The 22,224-nt window shown below is 37.4% G+C and overlaps 1 protein-coding gene across 1 annotated transcript; it reads right to left on the minus strand.

Moving 5' to 3' along the window:
* Nucleotides 1–7,623: 7,623 nt before the first annotated feature.
* lhx1a (LIM homeobox 1a) lies at nt 7,624–19,131 on the minus strand. The gene is made up of 5 exons (XM_049467242.1): nt 17,943–19,131; nt 15,755–15,978; nt 14,838–15,115; nt 12,155–12,320; nt 7,624–10,904 (listed from the first exon to the last, which is right to left on the minus strand). Exons 1-5 carry the CDS (start codon nt 18,110–18,112, stop codon nt 10,525–10,527), a joined length of 1,218 nt encoding a protein of 405 aa, XP_049323199.1. The 5' UTR covers nt 18,113–19,131; the 3' UTR covers nt 7,624–10,524.
* Between the last annotated feature and the right edge of the window lie 3,093 nt (nt 19,132–22,224).

Below are 22,224 nucleotides of genomic sequence, written 5' to 3' on the forward strand. Positions count from 1 at the left end.
GGAAATCATCCAGGAGAAATCTGGAACTACACTTTGTTCTTCAGCTTGGCTTCAACTCACAGGATATAACATACTTATAGTTAAAAATGGAAATTCCTTGTTGTGTTTTATGTATTTATATTTATTTGCGTCTGTTCAAATCATATATGGTGCTTTTTTCAGGTAAAAACACTCATATTGCTAAGATAAATGGATTAGTGTAATTTGCTTTGGTGCCTAAAACTTTTGCACAGTACTGTAGGTGACCAATATGTGATTCTGAGAGAGCGGACTGGTGAAAAAAAAAAGGAGGTAATCTCATTAGAACAGCATGAATATGGAATATACTGTATATGGAATCGACGTAGTGACCAACAAGATATACTCAATATACTTCTCTTCTCAGGTATTTTGTACCATGGGAAAAGAGTACATATGAATCCAGAACTGCCACTGGGGTGGTATCCCTCAAGGTTAGGTCTTCAGCCTCTTTAGTTGAGATACATATTCGTGCTATTGTGCTTTGCAGGTGTTTCTCGCTAACTGTAAGCGCTTCTTCCCAATTTACACAGCCACTCATTAGGACTCCCCCTAATGAGTGGGGCATCACCATTGATAGTGATGCCCCAACACCAGGAGGGTGAAGACTAGCACATGCCTCCTCTGATACATGCGAAGTCAGCCACCCCCCCTTTTTTTCCGAACTGCTGCTGATGCAGTACTGTCGAGTTGCATCACAACACACTCGGAGGAAAGTGCAGCGACTCGGTTTCAATACCTCAGCTCACAGATGCAGCCTTGTGTTGGTTGACATCACCCGTTGGAGAGATGTGTGGAGAGAGCGCCATCTACCCACCCAGAGAGAGAGCAAGGCCAATTGTGCTCTCTCGGGCATCCAGCAGCTGATGGCAAGCTACATAAACAGGATTTGAACTGGCGATCTCCTATTTGATTTAATCTTATTTTAACATCATTAATTCATCATAAAATAAATGTGCCAGATTTAGCCAAATGGTTCCTTCTTTTTTGTTGTAGTCACTGTTTGATGGTTGATTTTATGTAGGAGGAACAGTTCCACAAAGCACACAAATACAACACACAATTAAAATAATAAATAAAACAATTATATAACTATTGAATATACAACATACAGTATAACATGACAAGATGTCATGCTGACAATGCTGTATGTTCAATAATCATGTTTTGTTCTCATGATTTTTGGAGAATAAACCAAAAAGTTTGTTGTATAAAAAATCTAGCTGTACCGTACCTTTGTTTGACAGTATATTTGGATTTCTTTGGCATTCGGTCGGATTATTATGTGCCGTTTCTTCGCAAAACACGATGTGGAATAAAAGGTGACGTTTGTATACCATCCAATTATTTAGTTTCAAACACAATAAAAAAAAACAAATATATGATTTTCCTTTCATTTTACCTCAGAAATCTTCAGTGCATTTAAAAATGTTGCTCTAAACTCTCAATCCACAAATGTGCATAGTCTCTTTGTTGCTTCTGTTTGGTCCGCTGAGTAAGATCCCAGCATACCTCACAACACGAGCGCATCTCAGAAATCCATGCAGAATTGCAGAATTCCCAGAAGCACGCTGCACACAAGAAACTTTATACTATATACAGGTAATAAAACAAAGACAAAGACACCCAGCCAGCCGCATGCACCACTCAATTTCATCTGTAATCTGTCATCTCGCCTCTAGTTTTAATTCCTGTTAACTGCATGGTTGCATACCGCTGCTTCATTCATTTTAATGGAATTGAATAACAGCGCCGCTTGGCTGCACTCGCACAAGGCTGCTTTAATTGGAATGAATGTTTAAAAAAGTGAAACATATTCATGATGGTTGGTGGTTTTCCCGGGGAAAGGCCACATTTGTCCTAGGTGACTTCTGTCCACTGCACAGGCCTGCTATAGGATCACAGGGACTTTTTTTTACACGTGCCAGCGGCGTCACTGGATCACAGATGCAGGATTAGCTTTTAGAAAGTCTTTAGTCTTTGCAGAGGAAAGCAAAAAAAATAAAGCTTGGGAAACGCTGGCTGCTGGGTGTGCAAAAAAAAGAAAGAAGGCATCTTATTTGGCTGCACAAAACAAAAAGAGTAAATAAACAATCAAAAAGCAATAAATCAATCAAACAGTCAATCAATAAACAAACAAAGCCATCACTCCACAAAGTGCACCACACCGCAAAGTACGTGCCACAATTTTCAGGTCATCACAGCAATTCAGCAAATCTCACATGCTATTTTTTCTTTCTTGGAAAAGCAACCGAATTGTCTAATGGTTGTGAATTAATTAGGAATGACTTAAGTCTGAGCAGTAAATCTTACCCTTAATCCAAGTACGTCCCTATTAGGATAAACATGGATTGTGGTAATTAACAGCATTTCGGGGAGCTTTGCTACACTAACATGCCAGCCAGTCCTAGAGCTACAGTCACTTACTTCCTGGATAAACAGTGAGCACTTTTAAATCACCAGCGATATATATATATATATATATATATATATATATATATATATATATATATATATATATATATATATATATATATATATATATGAGCATTCAGCACTGACTATGCAGAACATAAATTATTAAATAAATAAATAAATAAATGCAACAAAGTAGAGAACACACACATACAGGTAAATATCAATAATATTAATATCAATATCTGCAACTTTGTCTTTTGTGTCTGCAGCACAGTTTTTTTGCTCTATATAGATTTGATTTGAACCAACACATTATTACAAATATAAGATACTACTGGTTTTTAGGTGTTTTTTTTTTTTTTTGCTATACCTGCAGAGTTGCCTGATTAAGTAAAAAAATATATTTTCTTAAATATTTAATAATTTAAAGTTTTTCTTGAATAATTTAGAATTTAGCATTTAGCATCTGGATTATTTTGGATTATATATTTGCTATTCGCATAAAAAAATCAAGGTATGTAAACGTCTCTATGAATTTAACCTCTACAAAAGTCCTCGTCCACCTTTGAGATGTCAAGTCTTATCTTGGGATAACTCCGCCCCTTTAATACATTTCCCTGTTTGACATCAGTGACATCAGAACATTTATACTTTTTTTTTTTAAGTGACTGAAGACACTTTCCTTGTATTTAGCACTTACTAACTACTAATTACGAATTTCACTTGATAAATTAAATACTTCTCATTTTGTCTCCATATTTATCTGAGGTAAAGCTTAAGCTGTCCACATTTTTCTGGTAAAATATTTAAAAAATAATAAAATTAAATATATATATTTTTAATTAAACGAAAACAATTTAAGATGTTAAACTTTAGATCAACCATGTTTTCATTAAATGCCTTTTTTCATTTTCAAAAAAATTCACTCTAACAGAGTGACAGAATGATTGCATGTATGATATTAAATACATAAAAAAAATAGAGAATTTAGTGAAAATGATAAAAAAGTGATTAAACTGGGTAAATATGATATATGCTGTGGGATCTGAAGTCTATAATATAAATATATTATAATATTTATAAGGCAATGGACACAGTATTCTGACAATCAACCATACTGAATACAAACTGAATGCTTACTTAAATAATTCATGATATATTTTAGATATTCTGTTTTGTATAAGCATACAGTTTATCACAGTGTGATACACATCTATGCATTATTAATAATCGTAAACCTGCACTGTAGGTAACGTATCGGCTATAAAGGTGCTATCTATCTATACGTCAGCCCTGTTATTTATAGAGCTTAAAGAATGTTTAATATAAGCTGTGAGGAGCGGAAAACTCTGTGTTCTGTTCTCTATTTGAGGAGAAGCGTTTAAAAGAGTGCTCAGTCACACAGTCTTTAACACAATGTTCCCTGCTGTAAGAGAGCAGACGTCTCTGTGGAATAGAAACTGATAATATAGCCTGAAAGTGTGTCACCTAAATAGCGTTTGGTAGGTCAGACGAATGTGTGTGCGTGAGTGAGTGTGAGCGTATGTGTGTATGTGTGTGTGTGTGAGAGAGAGAGAGAGAAGGAGAGAAAAATAACACATATTTTAACAGATTGCATTTTTCTGCATGGCTAAAAATACTTAATCACAAGCGTACAATACATTTATATATTTATAATGAACAAATAAAACACTCACTCTTCTAAAAGGCAACACAATGCATACTGTCAATGCATACTGTATGTATGTACTGCTGCTGGAACAAAACCAAAACCTTTTATCTCCATTTTTGTCTGTATAAAACCTACAGCACTCATAATATCTTTCATAATGGCTATCATTACTAAAGATTCTATATTGATATATTTATTGACTCAAACATAAAGATCCTTATCCAGCTGCTCCACTTTACACACACACACACACACACACACACACACACACACACACACACACACATGCAGGAAGCTCTGACGTCCAGAGAGTTCATGCCTATATTCAGAGCCCACAATAAAATTTCATTTAAAAAAGTGTCATAAAAATAAAATATTAATGCAAAAGTATTTATTATGTCCTCCTTTTTATTTCCTTTTTTTTTTTTTTGGTTTTACCATATTGTACAAAATGTACCTTAAATTATGTATAAATTAAATGAAGAATGGACCAATGTATATGCTTCAAATAGGAGTCACAATGAATATATATGTTTAATATTTTTACATTGACTCTTACTAAAAAATAAGAGGTTTATTATTTTTGTCGTCCTTCTTTTGTAAAAATGGCTTTTTGCAGATATAAGGCTTTACTCAGACAGTGCAGATATATTAAATAAACAAAATCTGATCATTTTACTGCATTTATTAACTTACTACAGATATTAAATCTATACTTATGAAAAATGAAATAAGATACTGTGTATTTGCTGGTAAATCTAGATTATTAATCTGGCGGCATATGATTGTCTCTATTAAGAGTGTTCACATTTCTACAGGATACTTTTTTTTAAAATATTTTTTGTTTTGTTCCTAGTCAATTTTAGTCTTTCCTTTCAAAAACTATTTTCTGGATTAATCATAATTTTTGTTTTAATAACTTCATGCTAGAAGAAATGTATGAAATTAGCTTTTTATTGTAATCATTTTACTGATCTTTTAACCTTTCTGTGAGCAAACACTATTTAACACAACTGCTAGTTATAAATTTTAACCTATTCTTTAAGAGAATACATATATCGGTCTGTGATTGGATGGTCAGTGATGTTCTGCACTGCAGTGTATCAAATTCTAGTGTATCAAGTCCCAGAGAGGGACAACTAGCAGTTGTAGTAAATATTATTAATTTGCAGATGGTAAAGAGATCAGTAAAATTATTACAATAACATGCAAATTACTTAAGTGTCTAGTGTGAATTTATTAAAATTATATTTAACCCAGAAAATAGTTTTTAAAAGGAAAGACTGAAGCTGACTAACAAAACAATATTCAATACAACTAATATTTTAAAAGTATTTCAAACAATATTAATAGACAAAATCATATGCAGCCAGATCCTTGTCTTAGATTATATTAATTCCATTCAATAAAAAAATCCCCATTTAAAACTGCACCATTATGTTGAAGTAATCAAGCTTTATCAGCTTTCACTTAAATGTATTTATCCTGGATGAAACTCCTCTGTGGTGTGGACCTTCAGTAACTGGACATCTGTTCAGAAATATATATATATATATTATATATATATATATATATATATATATATATATATATATATATATATATATATATATATATATATACACAAGCCACTACATAACTAAAAATAATAAAAAAATAAAAAAATATATATATTATACAAAAACACTATGTGCACAAAAAAATCATGACTTTGAAATAATTTGAAATACTGTTAGGCAGAAACACACTGGAGTGATAGCTTGGTGATAGCAAATAAACTGATGGCCAAATATCACAATAGAGGATAACTTCATAACTACACTGCAGTGTACTGTAAATATGCAGTGCAAAAAATGGATAAACAGTAAAGATAAATAAAAGAAATAAAAAAGAAAGAAAATAATGAAATAGGATATATTACCTGTACAAAGCCTATAATAGTGTACAACATTCTACATACTGTACTTTAACAATTTCTTATTAGCAATATAGGAGCCAAAATAGTGACACAATCATCTGGCAAATGGTATTGTGCCCATGTGTTAAAATCCATTAAATAAAGAATAAACATATAAACACTGACTGATATAGAATCGGTATCGATTCTATATTTTTTGTTATTAAGAAGAACTTAAACGCACTTCTCCTATACAGTACACGCACATTACACCCCTTATCCATTATGCCCCACGATGCTTTGCACACACGCACAAAGCTCCAACGTCCAGAGGCTAAGTGCCTGTATTCAGATCCCACAATCAAGATTTTAAAGCGTCATTTAAAAACATTCAATACTCTTAAGGTGCATTTATATTTAACGTGTCTACAAGGTCAGGCTGAACCAATAGCCGATGTCCAATCAATCTGAGATTTGAATTTAAAGAGCTGTGGCCTCCTGGGTGGCGGAGCACGGAGTCAGCGGCGTGGCTAAGCCCCGGGCTCAGGAGGGCCCCGGCAGGTCTGTTTAACTCCCAGGACCATGATTAATTCATAGTGGATTATGTGCTGGGTGCAGTGGGGGCACTGCTGGGCTCCTTCAAACTAAAACCACACAGTGCAATGAGATAAAGCCAACCACCACCCCCCTCCCTCCTCCTCCCCACGCCACCCCCTGAGACATCAGGCTCAATTTGATGCCCGCTTCCCTCTGCCTCTGCACCTATGAAGCTTTTTTTTTTTTTTTCCACCTCGCCTGTTTTTTTTCTTGCCTGAGCTAAATCGATGCATCTGATTTGGCTGTTTTGTTTTGCCCAGTCTATGAATTGAGATGTGAAGCATGCGGAATTCGGGACTAACTTTGCCGCTGTGCAAACTCAAATATCTTTTCTCTTTCTGTTTGTTCAGACCCCGGCGTGTCGTTCTGCATGTGTGATGCGGCTCTTTAATATTCCCCCCTTCCAGGCTCTGCGAGATGTGACAGAAACGCTGTCCTGCACTGTAGTCTTTATATGCTGCGATTTTACACCCTTAAAAATCGAGATTTCCAATCGGATCTCTTCCAAACGGCTTGGATGTACGGTTCTGGGTGAAGGAGATCTGTGTAGAACATTATATGAAGGTTCTGTAAGCTTAAAAATGGTTCCTCACACTTAACACTTTAACAAAATAACTGAAATTAGAACGTCAAATGAGTTTTTCTATATTTTTTGGATTAAAAAAAAGGACCATAGAAAGTAGGACTGCACAATATTGGAAAAAAATGATCAAAATCAATATAATCAAGAGGAAAATGGATGATCACAAGCCATCAAACCAAACTGAACTGCTTGAATTTTTGCACCAGGAGTGATATAAATATGAAGTGATCCAAAAGCAGTGTGTAAGACTGGTGGAGGAGAACATGCCAAGATGCATGAACACTATGAATAAAAAACAGGGTTATTCCACCAAATATTGATTTCTGAACTCCTTAAACTTTATGAATATGAACTTGTTTTCTTTGCATTATTTGAGGTCTGAAAGCTCTGCATCTTTTTTGTTATTTCAGCCATTTCTCATTTTCTGCAAATAAATGCTTTAAATTACAATATTTTTATTTGGAATCTGGAAAAATTTGGTCCGTAGTTTATAGAATAAAACAGAAATGTTCATTTTACTCACATATACCTATAAATAGCAAAATCAGAGAAACAGATTCAGTAACTAAAACTACTACCAGAGCTGTATATGTATTGAAATCCTTGAACTTGCATGAAAAGTAAGTGACCCAACATGTCATGATTTTACAATGCACCGTGTTTATGCAGGATTTGAGTAAAATGAAAGATATATGTTATTGAAAATAGAAACAATGCAATGAATTTTCTTGTGCATCACACAGCAAAAACGTTGCAACACTTAATTAATGTCCTGCAATTATGATGCTAAAAACAATATTTTGAGCAGCCCTGATAGAAAGGTTCATTTTTATAACATAATCTTTTTTTTTTTGTGCTACACAGAACCATTTTGAGTCATAGGCCTACATAAAGGATTTATTTTCATACCATACAAAAACCATTTAAGCATTCAATTGGTTCTTTGTGCCACCCCTCACAGTCCTATATACAGTACAACCATTGCATTTACTAAAGAACCCTTAAAGAACACTTTGTTTAAGGGTATAGCATAGCATCGCTCCAAAGAACCTTTGTTGAAACCTTCATTTTCAACACTGCTGTTTTTTTCAGCCACCTCAGAAATGATCAAAATAAAAGGAAATCAGCCCCTTTTTGTGTGCGCATTGTGAGACTCGGTGGTCCAATCGATTAGTTCAGAAGTGAACGGTTATGTGCTTTGACCATCACAAAGACACAAAGCAGCAGTCAGAGAGGCAGGCGTTGCATCAGCCGCTAATAAAAGCAAAGCAGCTCGTCTTCTGCCTACAACACATCTCATCTCATCTCGTCTCATCTCGTTCGCTTCATCTAAAGCACTGCATACTGGACGTCTGCACTGAGGAACCCTGACACTGGCCGGCGGCATTTATTTGGCGGTTATATTTGCAGGGATTTTGCTTCTTCTTCTACTAGTGCTAGACCAAAATCACGCTCCTGGCAAGGATCTGAACATTAAACACACCAAGCCGTTCAGTCCCCTCCACCACATCTCATCCAAATACCAGAAACAAGTCTCTACTGCATGTGTATTATCACTGTGATGTAAATCCCTATGGAAATGAATGTGTTGACAACCAATCAAAGCTCTATAGAGAAACGTAGGTTCAGTATTTGCCTCCCAAGTCAGAGATAGCGCCTAATGCAACGTGATGACCTAAAACAAAGCAAACACACTGGCTCAATGTCAATATCCACAGAAGAAGCAAAGAAGCAAATCCAATTTGGCTTTCCTGATATGTACCGTAGATGCTGACTGTATTGTACCGAAAAATAGAATATTTGCTACTCCAAGGAAAAGCATCTAGCAGCCAAATTTCATATTTTCTAGTTTTATTAAAAACTCACAAATTTGTTCAACATGTCGTATTTATACAGTGAATGGTCTAATATGCACTGGAGGTCACGTAAGCTTAGGTTTATTAGAACAATAAAAGACATACCATGAGAATTTGATATTTAAAGAAATTAGCAGCTGCTCGCTGCGCATTTGACCATTGATTTTAATAGTTTGGATTCTCCTTTAAAGACACAAAAATAAAACTTGTAGGTCTAAGTATGTTATATTAACAATTTATGAATGTTCTTTTCAGCAGACTAAAAAAAATCAGAAGTAAATACTTCTCATCGTTTTTTAACACGTACACTTTGTTTCAACACGTTCTGCAGATAATGGTGCAAAGCACTTTTACAGTATTTGTGCTATGTTTTTATTTGGCAACTGTCTACGTACTTGGATTTTTTTTTTTCCTTTTTCCCATTTTTTTCTGTAAACAACATCTTGTACAAACTAGCACAGTGAACCACAACCCCAGCAAACTCATTTTTTTTCTTCATACAATATAAATAAAGTCGATACAAAAGTTTGGTTGGTTGCTTGGAACTTTTTTATCTGGATCAAGAGGTTCTAAAACATGGTTGATACTTTTTAACTCCTGAATTAAATATATTACGTAAACAGTTGACTGTTCTAAGTTCCTTTCAGACCCTCGTTAAAATATTTTTTTTTTTTAGAAGGTAGACTTCATTTAACAACATTTCAAGTTCTCTTCCATTAAATAAAGGGTTCACAATCCATACAACATTTACTGTTTGCCTTTTGAAGGCCAACGTCAGATTTGGTGGAATTCTCAGAAAAACAAAAGGATATGTCCAGATAGAGGGAAAAAAACAGCCTTTTCTCTCCCTGGCCTCCAGAAACATATTTAGTGTCAAAAAGGTTGTTTAAGTGTCAATATGGCAGAGCCTTGAAAGGCAAAGAGGTCTGAGGAGCTTTCAAATAAATAAATTAGTCTGACGGCTCAGATCTTTCCTGGAGTCAACGTCGCAGGTAAGCGTTAGGTAAGCCGCCGTGGGCCATTCTTTGTAAAGTTAAAGTCTTTGACAGTAGCTAATACTGTTAATATGTGGCGATCATTGTTTTGAGAGTGAGGGTTTAACCAGTGGGCTTTGGGAAGGTGTGGGGGGGTTGGGGGTGGTCAGCTGTGCTAAAACCTCACAGCACAGTCCATACAGCGATTAGGTCAACAGTAGCAATGAGTCTTTTTGTGTGCTCGAGTTCTGACTTTGATGAGGAGACAAGAACAAGAACTGAACAGCAACACAATATCAAGGTAAACGTCTACTGCCACGATGTCCTCTGCTGCACCTCTTTATACTCTCTCAGCACAAAAATGATAAAGAAATAAAGACAAAAAAACATGAAACGTCAACAAAAAAATAAATAAATATGAATGGCAAAAAAAAAATGCGTCCCCTGTCCACCCTTCCTTTTCTGATGTCCCTTCATTTCTCTCTAGAGAAACGTCCACCTTCAGAAGGCTACCAGACTGTGGCCTCGTTCATTTCCGACGGGGGGTGGGAGAGGTGGTTGCTGTATCCACTTCCGTTGAGGGACAGTGAGGTAAAAGAAGGGCTGGGGCCGAACACGTCAGAGGACATACTGTGCAGGGGTCCAGGGATGCCGGGCTCCGGGCTGGGCGAGTCCCCCGGGTGGTGGGACATGATGTCTGAAAAGCGCTGTACTTCACTGGACGGATGGTGTCCAGGGATGGGATGGTCCATGCCCCCTAGAGGGGTTCCAGTGGGTCCCGACGACGGGACAAAGGGGAGGTCCACTGGGGTCTGGGCCTGCGAGGACGGCGGGCCCTGAGGAAAGAAGTCATAGTTCCCTCCAGGTCCATAGTACTCACTCTGATAATCTGCCGATCAAAGGGAAACATCAGACTTGGTTCAAACACATAAAATCATCAAAAAGCAAATTTTTCTTTTTTTGTGAAGAAAAAAAAAAGAGAAAATATTGAATATGTAGCCTGTAGTTCTGTGGAACAACGCTCACTGTGCCACATTAGTCACAGAGCATGTTACACTTAAATCACAAATGTAGTTGGGTGGGGAGAACAAGGCTGGCAAGAAAATTAATTAGAAGGAGGAGCACTTCATCAGTGATTTTACCTTCGCACAACTCACCTACTCTCTGAAGTGCAGAATAATCATAAATACACTGCCAGTTTGGAATGGGATGCAAAATAGAAAACTTTTCATGATAAAAATCATGGAATTATTGGAGTGAGGGCAGAATATTTCCAGAGGTATGGAACAAGAGTGTGGCAGCGTTTTAACATTACATTACAGAGCTTTACTTTTTTGTGCATTTCCACACTTAATGGCTGTAGTTTTTTTCTTTCTGAAATCCAAATAATAATAATATAGATTTTTACATATTTTAATGATGAATCTGATTAGACCAATAGAGCAATTGAAATTGTACTATTCTGATTAATGTACCATTCCTGTTAATCTGTTGTTATTTCTCATTTTTACACTGTATATTCTGAAACTGTTTAAACACAAAATCAAACAATTCAAATCAAGCAAACAAACAAAACTGGGAAAACAGCCAGTGGACAACCAAATATGAATATCTTTTGAATGCTGAAGATGAAGAGAAAGACAAATTGTTAACCTACTGACCTCAATTACGGTAAAGAATTGGAGTTTAATGAAAACTGTGGAGAGGCTGAAAGAAGCAGCTCCATATTCATTCATGGGTGAGAAACACCAGCCCAAACCACCACAGCAGTGCCATAAAACAGTACTTTAGAGCTTTAAAAGTAGGATGCTTGGCAGAATTATGGTCTAAATAAAGCATTTATCTTTAAGGTTTAAAATACACAAAAAGACACACAAACCCAAAGAACTGCTGAACTTGTCATAAGGGTGAAACTGTAGCTTATCTCTATAGTGTATTTTTTTTCCTTTCTTTTTTACCAGAGCCTGGTGTTTTATACCCTTTAATCAGCAAACATGCGACCAGCTGAAATTCTGAGAAACGGCAGACGGTGAATACACACACCGGCTAGCCTCGTGTTTCATTTTTACAGCGCTGGGAAAAGCAGACAGGGCGTGTTAAAGTGTTAAAACAGCGCAGGATGGCAGGGTTTGCTCTTACCTCCGTAATAGGAGAAAGGACCGTTGGGAAGAAGCTCTCCGGGCTCCAGCCGGTCCACCAGCGTGCGCATCCGCCTCGGGCTGCGGAAAAACGCGTGTCTCCGCGCGCCCAGCGCGCTTAACTGCTTCATACGCCTCTCTTTGGAGCGCCGGTTTTGGAACCACACCTGCAATCATACATATATTTACACAGATTATAAAAAAAAAATGAAACAATACATTTACCGTTTTTTAGTATTAATACAAATCTCATGGCTACAAGGGATATTATGGGGTATCATATGATACAATGCGTTAGAACAGGCAATAAGGCCCTAGATGATAAAATCCTTCGTTTAGTCAATTATTATGCTAATAGTAGTTTTGTAAATTGCTAAGAATATTTAGGCATACGGTATTTCAGTTTTACCATTCAGAAAGAATGCACCACTAATCAACCGCTAAAATTATAATAAACTAAAATTTCCAATGGGACAGACCAGCAGAAACCGCTATCTAAATAAAACACTTTAGCGCGCATTGCTCCGAAACATATTTAGCGCATAAAAAGACGTTTTTCATTCTTTATTATTTTTAACATTTTTTTGGATTTGTATACTGTGCAGTACATAAAATAAAAATATTAAAACCCGCTTTACGCTTCTGAGCGTGCCTTCCAAAACCCAGGCAGTTTTTTACTCAACATTTTAGTGATTTAATAATAAATAATATAAATATACTAAAATTATTCATAATATACTAAAAATTACTTTTTTTTTCTTCTGTAAAAAATACAGTAATACACAGTAACGCTGTATTCACCCACACCTCAGCTGATGCTCAGTCTTTTCCTGCTGCACTAACAACATTAGTCCCGATTACAGTGAGAGAGGCTCGGCTTCATCCCCGCTCTAATGATATTTTAACCCTCCATTTAGCTCGAAGGAGGGGGCAGCAGCAGGGACTTCACATCTCCCATTAACAGACTCCTTAAGAGGAACCAATCCCCCACATCACTCCTCCATCAGCTTATTATTTCATCATCTTTTTTGTTTGCTAATTACTGTTTATTCTGCCGCTCTTTTCACATTTTCCACTCGCAGACACGCACACACAAACAAGCGCACGCTCGTTCCTCCGGTTCGACTTACTTACAGTCAGACACTCTTATTCCATTCCTATTTTTGTTGATATTTACTGATTTATTTCTAACAGGTTTACTTCAGCAGATCTCTTCAGTTTATCTGAATATTTTTTTTAAACTCTACAAATCATTTTCTAAACTCTACACATCATTAAATAAACAAAACAAAAGCAAAACAAATACTTGCCATTATAGTATATATTTTTGTTCATTCAAAGCCTTCAAGTACTCAACCCGCTGGTAAATATCACCACATGACAACATCTGAATTCCTCTTCACCATCAACACAACCTCGATTTATTTTTACGTACTATTTTATACTGTGCCTGCTCTTGGATCAACTCCTACATTTCATTGCTTTCTTTTTTCTCTGAATGAGACACACTGAATCTCTCCGTATCCTTCACCCTTCCTTCGTTTCAGAAAACGTCAGCGGTCTGTAGTCTGGTCTCTCAGCAAAGCGCCCCAGTCCGGGATATTTCACTAGACCCAGGGGCGGTTCTCTCCCTCAGGACGGGCTCTGCGGGGCTAAACGGGATGGCACCGCGCTGCCAGCCTCCCACTGCCAGCTGGCATTTTCCTTCATTACCCGAGCCAACAAACTAAATCGGGCTCATATCAAACATTACAATAACTACAGAGATATCGACAATTACACTAACTACATAAACATCAACGATTACATTAACTTCATAAAAATAAACAATTACACTTTCTACAGAAATATTAACATTTACACTACAGAAAGATCAACACCAACCATTGAAATATCACCAATAGCTATTGAAATAACAATTACTCTAAATAAAGACCAAAATTGCCACAAGCTACAGAAATGATATCAGAAGTGATACAGAAATAAAAGCAATTACACCAATGAAATATAAACATTAACTACAGGGATACGAGCAATATAAATATTAACAACTGGACAACCTAGCAGAATATATCAAAAACAAATAATACAAACTAAATAAATGTCAACAATATCACCACTAACTACAGATATTAACAATACCTTTAGACATATGAAAACTGATTGCATAAATATTCACGACTATTAACTACATAAATAAATATCAACACTAAATAAACAATGAGAAAATGCAAAAATAGGCAAAACTAGTATATCATTACAATATTTTTTGCTATATATTATAAATGGCATATATTAGTAGTTATTATACTTTGTGTGTTCGTGTGTGTCATCATCACGGCAATTGTTATGATAATAATAATATTAATAATAATAATAATAATAATAATAATAATAATAATAATAATAATAATAATAATAATAATAATAATTCTTTAAATTCCATTAGCACTATGAGGCGCGCTCACTTTGTCACTTCGTGGTCAACGCAACAACCAACAACGCCACATCCAAGCTGTCTTTTTTTATATTCTGAACACAGCACCGCGATGTAACCCTAAAAGCCGGGTGTTTTCCCATGTCTTTCTTTGAGCTGTCACCGCAGAGAGCTCCTCACCCATCTCTCTTTTTCTATTTCTCTCTCTTTTACTGATAGAAAGGCCGGCAGTGTTCTGCTGCTGTACCTGAATGACTCTCATGTTGAGGCCGGTCTCCTGCGCCAGCTGTTCCCGGATGTGGCGCGTGGGTTTGGGCGTGGCCGCAAACGCTGCTTTGAGCGTTTCTAGCTGCTTGGCCTTGATGGTGGTCCGCGGCCCGCGCCGCTTCCCGCCCAGGTTCTGATCATCAGCCTCGTTACTGGGAGCCTCTTTATCCGACAGAGCGGCGATTTCCGAGTCCTTCACATCGTCCTGCAGAGGGTCCTGCGAGTCCGGCGACAAACTGGGGTCACTGCAGGCTGTTACTGAGGGGGGAAGACGGGAAGGGAGGAGAGAAAAGGATTATCAATACTACTACTAAAAATAATAAAAAATAATATATATTAAATGTTATATTCAACTTCTATTTAAAACCAAATAAACACATAAAATTAACATAAAATTAAATAATAATAATAATAAAACAATTTTAAAAAAGACAAAAAAACAGCATATATATTTTTAAACGACTGGAATTTTGAGTTTAAATATATTCGGTATTGTTTGTTAATAACTGTGGCCTGTAGAGCCACTAAAACACAGCAAACCCGCCAGCTTTTCAGACAGGGATTTAGATTTGTCCAGGACTACACAGCATTATAAACAGGATATACCATATATATATATATATATATAACAAATTAAACAAATATAGTCCACGATTTAACTTTAGTTCAAAATGTTGGTAAAAAATGTGAACGAATAATTTGACATTTAAAAATGTGGACAGTGATGTTATGACTGATATGCGTTGTCAGTTGGGTCTTGAGGGTTATTAATTTTTATTTTGCTTTTACATTTGTTTTTCTTCGTTAAATAAATCACTGCACTTCTGTATAAAAACATTATAGCACATGAACACTACACCGTGAAACTACTGCGGGCCTAACTCAAAGTGGTCTTACCCGAGAGCAGGTTGGTGTCCTTCCCGTTGGAGTTGCTTAAATAATCGTCTTTGCATACGAACTTGTTCTCATCGATGATGTAGAGCTCCTCCCCCGTGGACAGCTGCTTGTTGCACATCATGCAGGTGAAGCAGTTGAGGTGAAACACTTTGCTCCGCGCCCTCCTCACCAGGTCGTTGGGGGAGATGCCCTGAGCACAGCCCGCACACTTAGTGCCGAAACGTCTGCACCCGGGGGGACACATAAAAAGGGGCAATACGGTCAGCAAGGCCTCGGCATTAAACCTTTGTCTGGCTACACTGATATAAATACTATACTTTTAGGATTTTATTTTTTTTAGTTCGTTTTTATATATATTTGTTCCTATTATATTATAATTAATTGTACAAAATAAATAAATAAATAAACACTTTAAATAAAAAGATAAAACGTACATTCACGCTTATTACTTTCAAACTTATAAAACAAATAAACATATCCCATACAGGAGTCACGCCAAGTTTTGGACTACAGAGCATTTTGAATGGAGATTTAAAAGGAAAATAAAATAGAAGGAAAATATAATAAAACTTGGCTTTGTCTCTGTTCAATGTAGCCCTAATAGTCTATGTAAATGTTAAATTATCTTGCCCTGGTTATTTATCTTTTAGACAGAACAATGTTTTAAATAGAGTAAATGTTGACTGAAAAAACAACGCTTTCATTACTGAAGACATGCACATAAAAATCCCTTCCCTTTCCTCTATTGCAAAAAAAAAGCAGTAAAATTATGTTTCAATCTCAAATGATAGAGAGAAAGAGACTGAAGTCAATATACCTGTTTTTTTTTTTTTTAGCAAAAAAAAACTTTAAGGATCAGATTAAGGAGGATAACTGGTTATTTCTCCAATACACACCAGTTTCACTAACTCCCAGTGTGGATTGGCAGTTTGTGCGCTCAGATTGTTGATTCTCAGTCTGTCAGTTTCCACCTCAAAGTGGTTTACTATTCAAATCCACTTATCACATCTTTGCTCGGAGCACGGCAAACACACGCACGCGCACACACTTCTGCGCTGACAGAGCATTGATCCTTAAAAAACAATGTGTGATTTCCTTTAGAGTGTACAGACTTGTGGTGTTATCTGCACTCAGTTTGCATGACAATCCAAATTAACAAGCTTTTAATTAATGGCTGTGCTAATCAAAGTGTCCAGCGTTGTAACCTTGTTGGCCAGTCTTCCTCTCACACTCACAGTAGGGATTTTGCTGGTAAAGAAAACATACTCTTATTTGGGACCTTTTAATAAGAATGCGTCATAACGCTCCCGCAAAAAGAAAAAAACTAATTTACTGACGAAGTAAAAACGGTAGTCAACGTAAAAATAAATAAAAAGTAATTTTGACGGTGTTTCTCTTGATCTATTATCCTGATAGTACGAACGAACTGTCCGATTTAAAGTATGTCACGTACTAAAAGGGCAAAAATAAAGATAAATGTTTGTTTGTTGTTGTTTGTTTTTTAAAGACATATTCGCAGTCAGAAAGTAGTGATGCCTTCTGTTCCTATACATTTAGCAAGTAAGGGAGAAGGCCAACCAAAACAGAAAAAACGAGTATAAAATTCAATTGCCTGTATTTTTCAATTTACATAGTTTAGTTAGATGATAAAACACGCATGTAAATAAACCAGTTTGTAAAATGTAAATAGCATTTTACAATAGCCTGATATTTTAGCACTAAACCTACCATTCTATAAAAACCGGAAAATACTGGATAAACGTTTGGTTGTTTTAAAAAATGATAGAATAAAACAAAAAAATATATATCCAACTCCTCACTGACGAAGGCCTACAATCTTCAAAACATAGGTGTTACAAATAATTTTTTGAGCGATGCCATAAAAACAAAACGTTTTTGTAAAGAGAGGCGAGCGTTAAGAAGCTTTGCATCGACGTATTTCAATATTTAAAATGTTATTTATAAATCTATTCTTTATGCAACCAATACTGGTTGTGCTTTGGAATCCCAATAATCGTTCTTTTATGGTATCACCCAAAAAAAAAAAAACATTTAAAGCACCTTCATTTTTTACGAGTGTACAAACACAAGCTGAACACCGACTGGGTGACCAAAGTGCCCAGTCCAGTCCCGACAAAAAGCTCCTATATTTTCTCGTCCACGCGCCTTCCTGGGGCCCACCACTCACCTAAAGAAGTCATTTTTGCAGTAGAGCTTCCCCTCCCTTGAGAAGCATTTCTCCGTTAGGTTACATTTACACTCGCAGCACTGCACGCACTTGATGTGCCACGCTCTGTCCAGCACATTCAGCAGGAACCTGTCCAGAATCGGCCTCTCGCAGCCCGCGCAGTGGACCATCGTCTCCGGATGCGCTCCCACCGCTGCTATAGCTCGAGCTTAGTGGGGTTCGCTTGATGTGGTTGGTTTGGTGGTACCGCTGTTGTTTTCTGGTTCTCCTCCACAGCGCGAGAAAACCTTCACACACACGTGCAAAGAGACAACTGCCCCTTACTCCAAGCCTCCCCCAATTGCACGCACTCCACTGCACAAGTCTCTGCAAACAGCTGTGTGGGGCACTGCACTCAATCAGCCAGATGTGGGCAGATGTGGTCAAGATGCACGGGTCAGGAGAAGGAAAAGCTCCAGAGGAAGCAGGCCAGAGCTTCTCGCGTGCGTGAGGTAGTTGCCAAAGCGCGTGAAAGCTTCCGTCATGTCCGTCTGTTCTCTCCCCCTCTTTGGCTCCCTCTCTCTCTCTCGCGTGCACGTAAATAAATAAAAGCCCACAGCACGTGGGCGACGTTACACCACAGAGGAGGCGCGCGCTACGCTACGCGACAAGCAGCATGGCCGTCACCGTAGGCGTGAAAGAGCTGGAGGAAAGAGGAGGATGCTGACGGTGGTAATTGTGATGATGATGATGAAGGTTTCGAAGGCGCGTCTAATGCAACCGGTCTCGGACGACAGCAACAGCAGCAGTAACGCGCGAGGAGACGCACAAGCTCGTGTACGCGTCCATGGATCCAGTCAGAGCAGCCAGAAATCCCCCAAAAAACATAAAGTCCCACTTTTGCAAGCGCACGTGCCTCTCCGTCCCAAGGTGCGCGTGTTATATTGTATTTTGCATCGACTTCTTGTTGTTTTTCTCGCTGTGCAAACAGGCGCGTGTACCGTCTTCCCCTCAACCTCTCTCTCTCTCTGTCACTCACTCTCTCTTTCACGTTGGCTCTCGCGCGGCCCTGTCGAGCTGATCTGATCTGCGCTGCGCCCTATGCGCGCGAGCCGCCCTTATTCACGGGCACGTGACGTCACAGCAAACCGAGACCAATCCGGGGCTAGCTTCATCCCCGCGCGCGCAGACCTGACCGGACCGAACACCGCCGCCGTCCGCAAGACTCTGACGGAGCTCGCGATGCTATTTAAACGGGAGGGAAGCGCGAGACGCACCTGAGTGTCGAAAACAAAACAGAATAAAAAGATGAAGAAGAAAGAAAACACAAATAAAATGCGATCAGTTAGAGGGAAAAAACGCGGAGAGACGAAGGGATGACGCAGAGCATCTGTTCTTTATTTCTCTGTTTAATTTCCATTTTTTTCGTGTGATCATCTGCATTTTCCGAATGAAGGGCACGCGGGGCTACTGAACAGTGTGCTAATGGAAGGTAGGTATATTAGATTTTATAGCAATCGATTTAATGTTTAAAACGTTTAAATGGGCTACATGTTCAGTGTTTACAGTATAATAACAGCAATGGCCTTTAGGACTGAATAACACCTACACAAGTATATTCTTGAATAAAACTATAATACTCTTAGTGATGTAATTACCTCTGAAATATAGTGTGTTAACTTCAAATATGATCGATTATTTCTAAAAGACCGTGTTAACTCCAAAAAAAAGACTGTGTTAAATGTAAAACTGTATCATCTCTAAAATGACTGTATGAACTCTACATAAGCAAATTCGTTCAAAATATGACTGTATTAAATGTAAAGTCCGACTGAGACTGTTATCTCTAAACAAGGCTGTATTAACTCTAAATAAGTCTGTGTATTAACTTTAAAACTGCATTAACCTGACATACGATTATATTAACTGTAAAGATGATTGATTGTATGATCTGTAAATACGGCTGTATTTACTACATTTCTTTCTAAACTCTACATATGTTTCAAAAAGGTATATATTTTTTATGAAATTAAACAAATCCTGTATTTTAAAAATGGTGCTACTTCATTTATATAATAGGGCCTACTTATATTTTAGTGATAGAACGGAAATGAGCGATTATTTCGTTTAATTTCCGAAAATATCGTTGTCAAAACTTACAAATTGAGTCAGTAAATGTTCTGTATATATTTAAAACTGAGTTGCTTTCGTTTTGTTTGTTTGTTTGTTTGTTTTTAACACCATTCTCATACAGTTTCAATGTCCATAAGTTATGTTGTCACGAATTTGATTTTTTAGGATTTTTAATATATTAGGCTGCTGATGTCATCACTGCTCTATTTTAATGTATGTTTTTAATGTATCTATTCTGTCTGGCTGTGAGGGTCGCACACCCCACTCCACCCCCATAGGTGCACGTGCCTCCGTCAGACTCTTAACTCTGTCTCATCACGGCCACGTGTGAGTGAATCAACACACACCGCGACCTGCTCTGTGCCTTTGGTCCTTTGTCCGGGGAGAGAAAGCGAAAGACGGGAAGGCTCTAAAGTTTACAGCATGCTGGATGGCCCATACACACACACGCCTGCACACGCGCGAGCCCATACACACACAAACACCCTTTACATAGTTAATTAGTCAAGATTCCAATATACAAATTAACAAAACTGATCTCTGTTTCACTGAAAATAAATAAACAATAAAAAAAAATAAAGAAACTGATTTTTACGTATTTTTTTCCATACATCTTTAAATCCATTTATGTAGCAATTTTTTTACTTCTTGCACTTATTGCTATGAACGGTATGTAGTCCAGTCTGCAAACGTGAGCGCTCCTGTAGGTTCTCCTATACGTTTCCCCGCGGATTTTCTCCAAAAATAAAAAAATGTTTAAAGCAGAGCAGCCCGTGTCTCAAACCCCACAACCTGCTGCGCAAATGTAGTGCAGCTAATCTCACTCTCTTACATCATCAACCAGTGCACACCTCTGCCTTCACTTCATCACACACCCCCACGCACACACATACACGCAACCATACGCACACACACACACACATACACACGCACGCATGGCAGACTGAAGGACATCTTTTGAGTTATTTATATTCTGGCTGCGTTTACAGCCCAAACGCTCCAGACTGGAATCTGGAATCAATACCGAGAGGCTCTGGGTGCATATGGGCTGCTTCTCATGTAAAGTGGAGGGGGGCCAGCTGGGACGTCGCGCTGTGACACCTCGACATGGGGCATAAAAATAACAGATAAAAAATTAACCCGCGCCTTTCAACCTGTGAGAAAAATCTGAGCGAAATAAATTTATTTTTTTCCCCGGCAATTGCAGCAATATTAGTTTTCAATTGTAAATGAACACAAAAATAATTTAAAACGAATTATTTTTATTTTTTAAAATATTAAGAACACAAGGCATAAAATAAATAATTATTGTTTATTTATATTTATAAATAATGAAATAACGAAAAAAAAAAACCATAATAACTAGAATAATTATACTACAAACTACTATTAAACCATGGCTACTCTGCTTCTTTACTAGTATATTACTAATGATAATTTTTAATTATTTATTATATCTTTTTAAAATACAAATAACGTATATAAAAAAATATTACAGAGAGTAAGACGGGAAAAAAGAGAAAGAGTGCAAGCGAGCTAGGGAGAGAAAGAGAGAGATGTATGTAGGCTAATTGTGAAAGTAATGCCACAGGACGTGGCAAACGAGGCCTTCTAATGAACTGTAGAGTCCCCTCCGCTCTCTGAAGCTGAACAGTGGGACAGTGTGGTCACCCAAACCGCGCAGAAGCTGCTTTCCTGTTGTGGAGGGTGAGCTGGAGAAGGCACAGTGCTAGAGGGAGCTATCGATCGAGAAATGTTCACAGCTCCTGTCTTGCCTCCTCCTCCTGCTCTCAGTGTGGGAACAGTTTGAGGACAGTGGGGGCTTCAGTCTTTACTGCTGCTCTGCTCTATACACACTGACTCTGCTGCAGATGACACACTCTTTATATAATCAGGAACAAGAGCTGAGATCCAAGATTTCACTGAAAATGAAGATTTCAGTGAAAAACACCAACCATGCAGAATATCTCCAGTTTCGTAGAGACTGCAGAATTCACAAAGTTTACAAAAGGGATAATTAATGAAGCATTCATATGTAATGGCGAATTAACTCCAGGCCAGTTCATCTAACATGACTGATTTGTAAGTAAAAAAAAAAAAAAAATTAAAACTAAAACACTCACAATACTGAATCCATAACTTAATAACCCGGTATGCATGTACTGATATA

Source organism: Astyanax mexicanus, chromosome 18 (assembly GCF_023375975.1).
Source record: "Astyanax mexicanus isolate ESR-SI-001 chromosome 18, AstMex3_surface, whole genome shotgun sequence".
NCBI lineage: Eukaryota > Metazoa > Chordata > Actinopteri > Characiformes > Acestrorhamphidae > Astyanax > Astyanax mexicanus.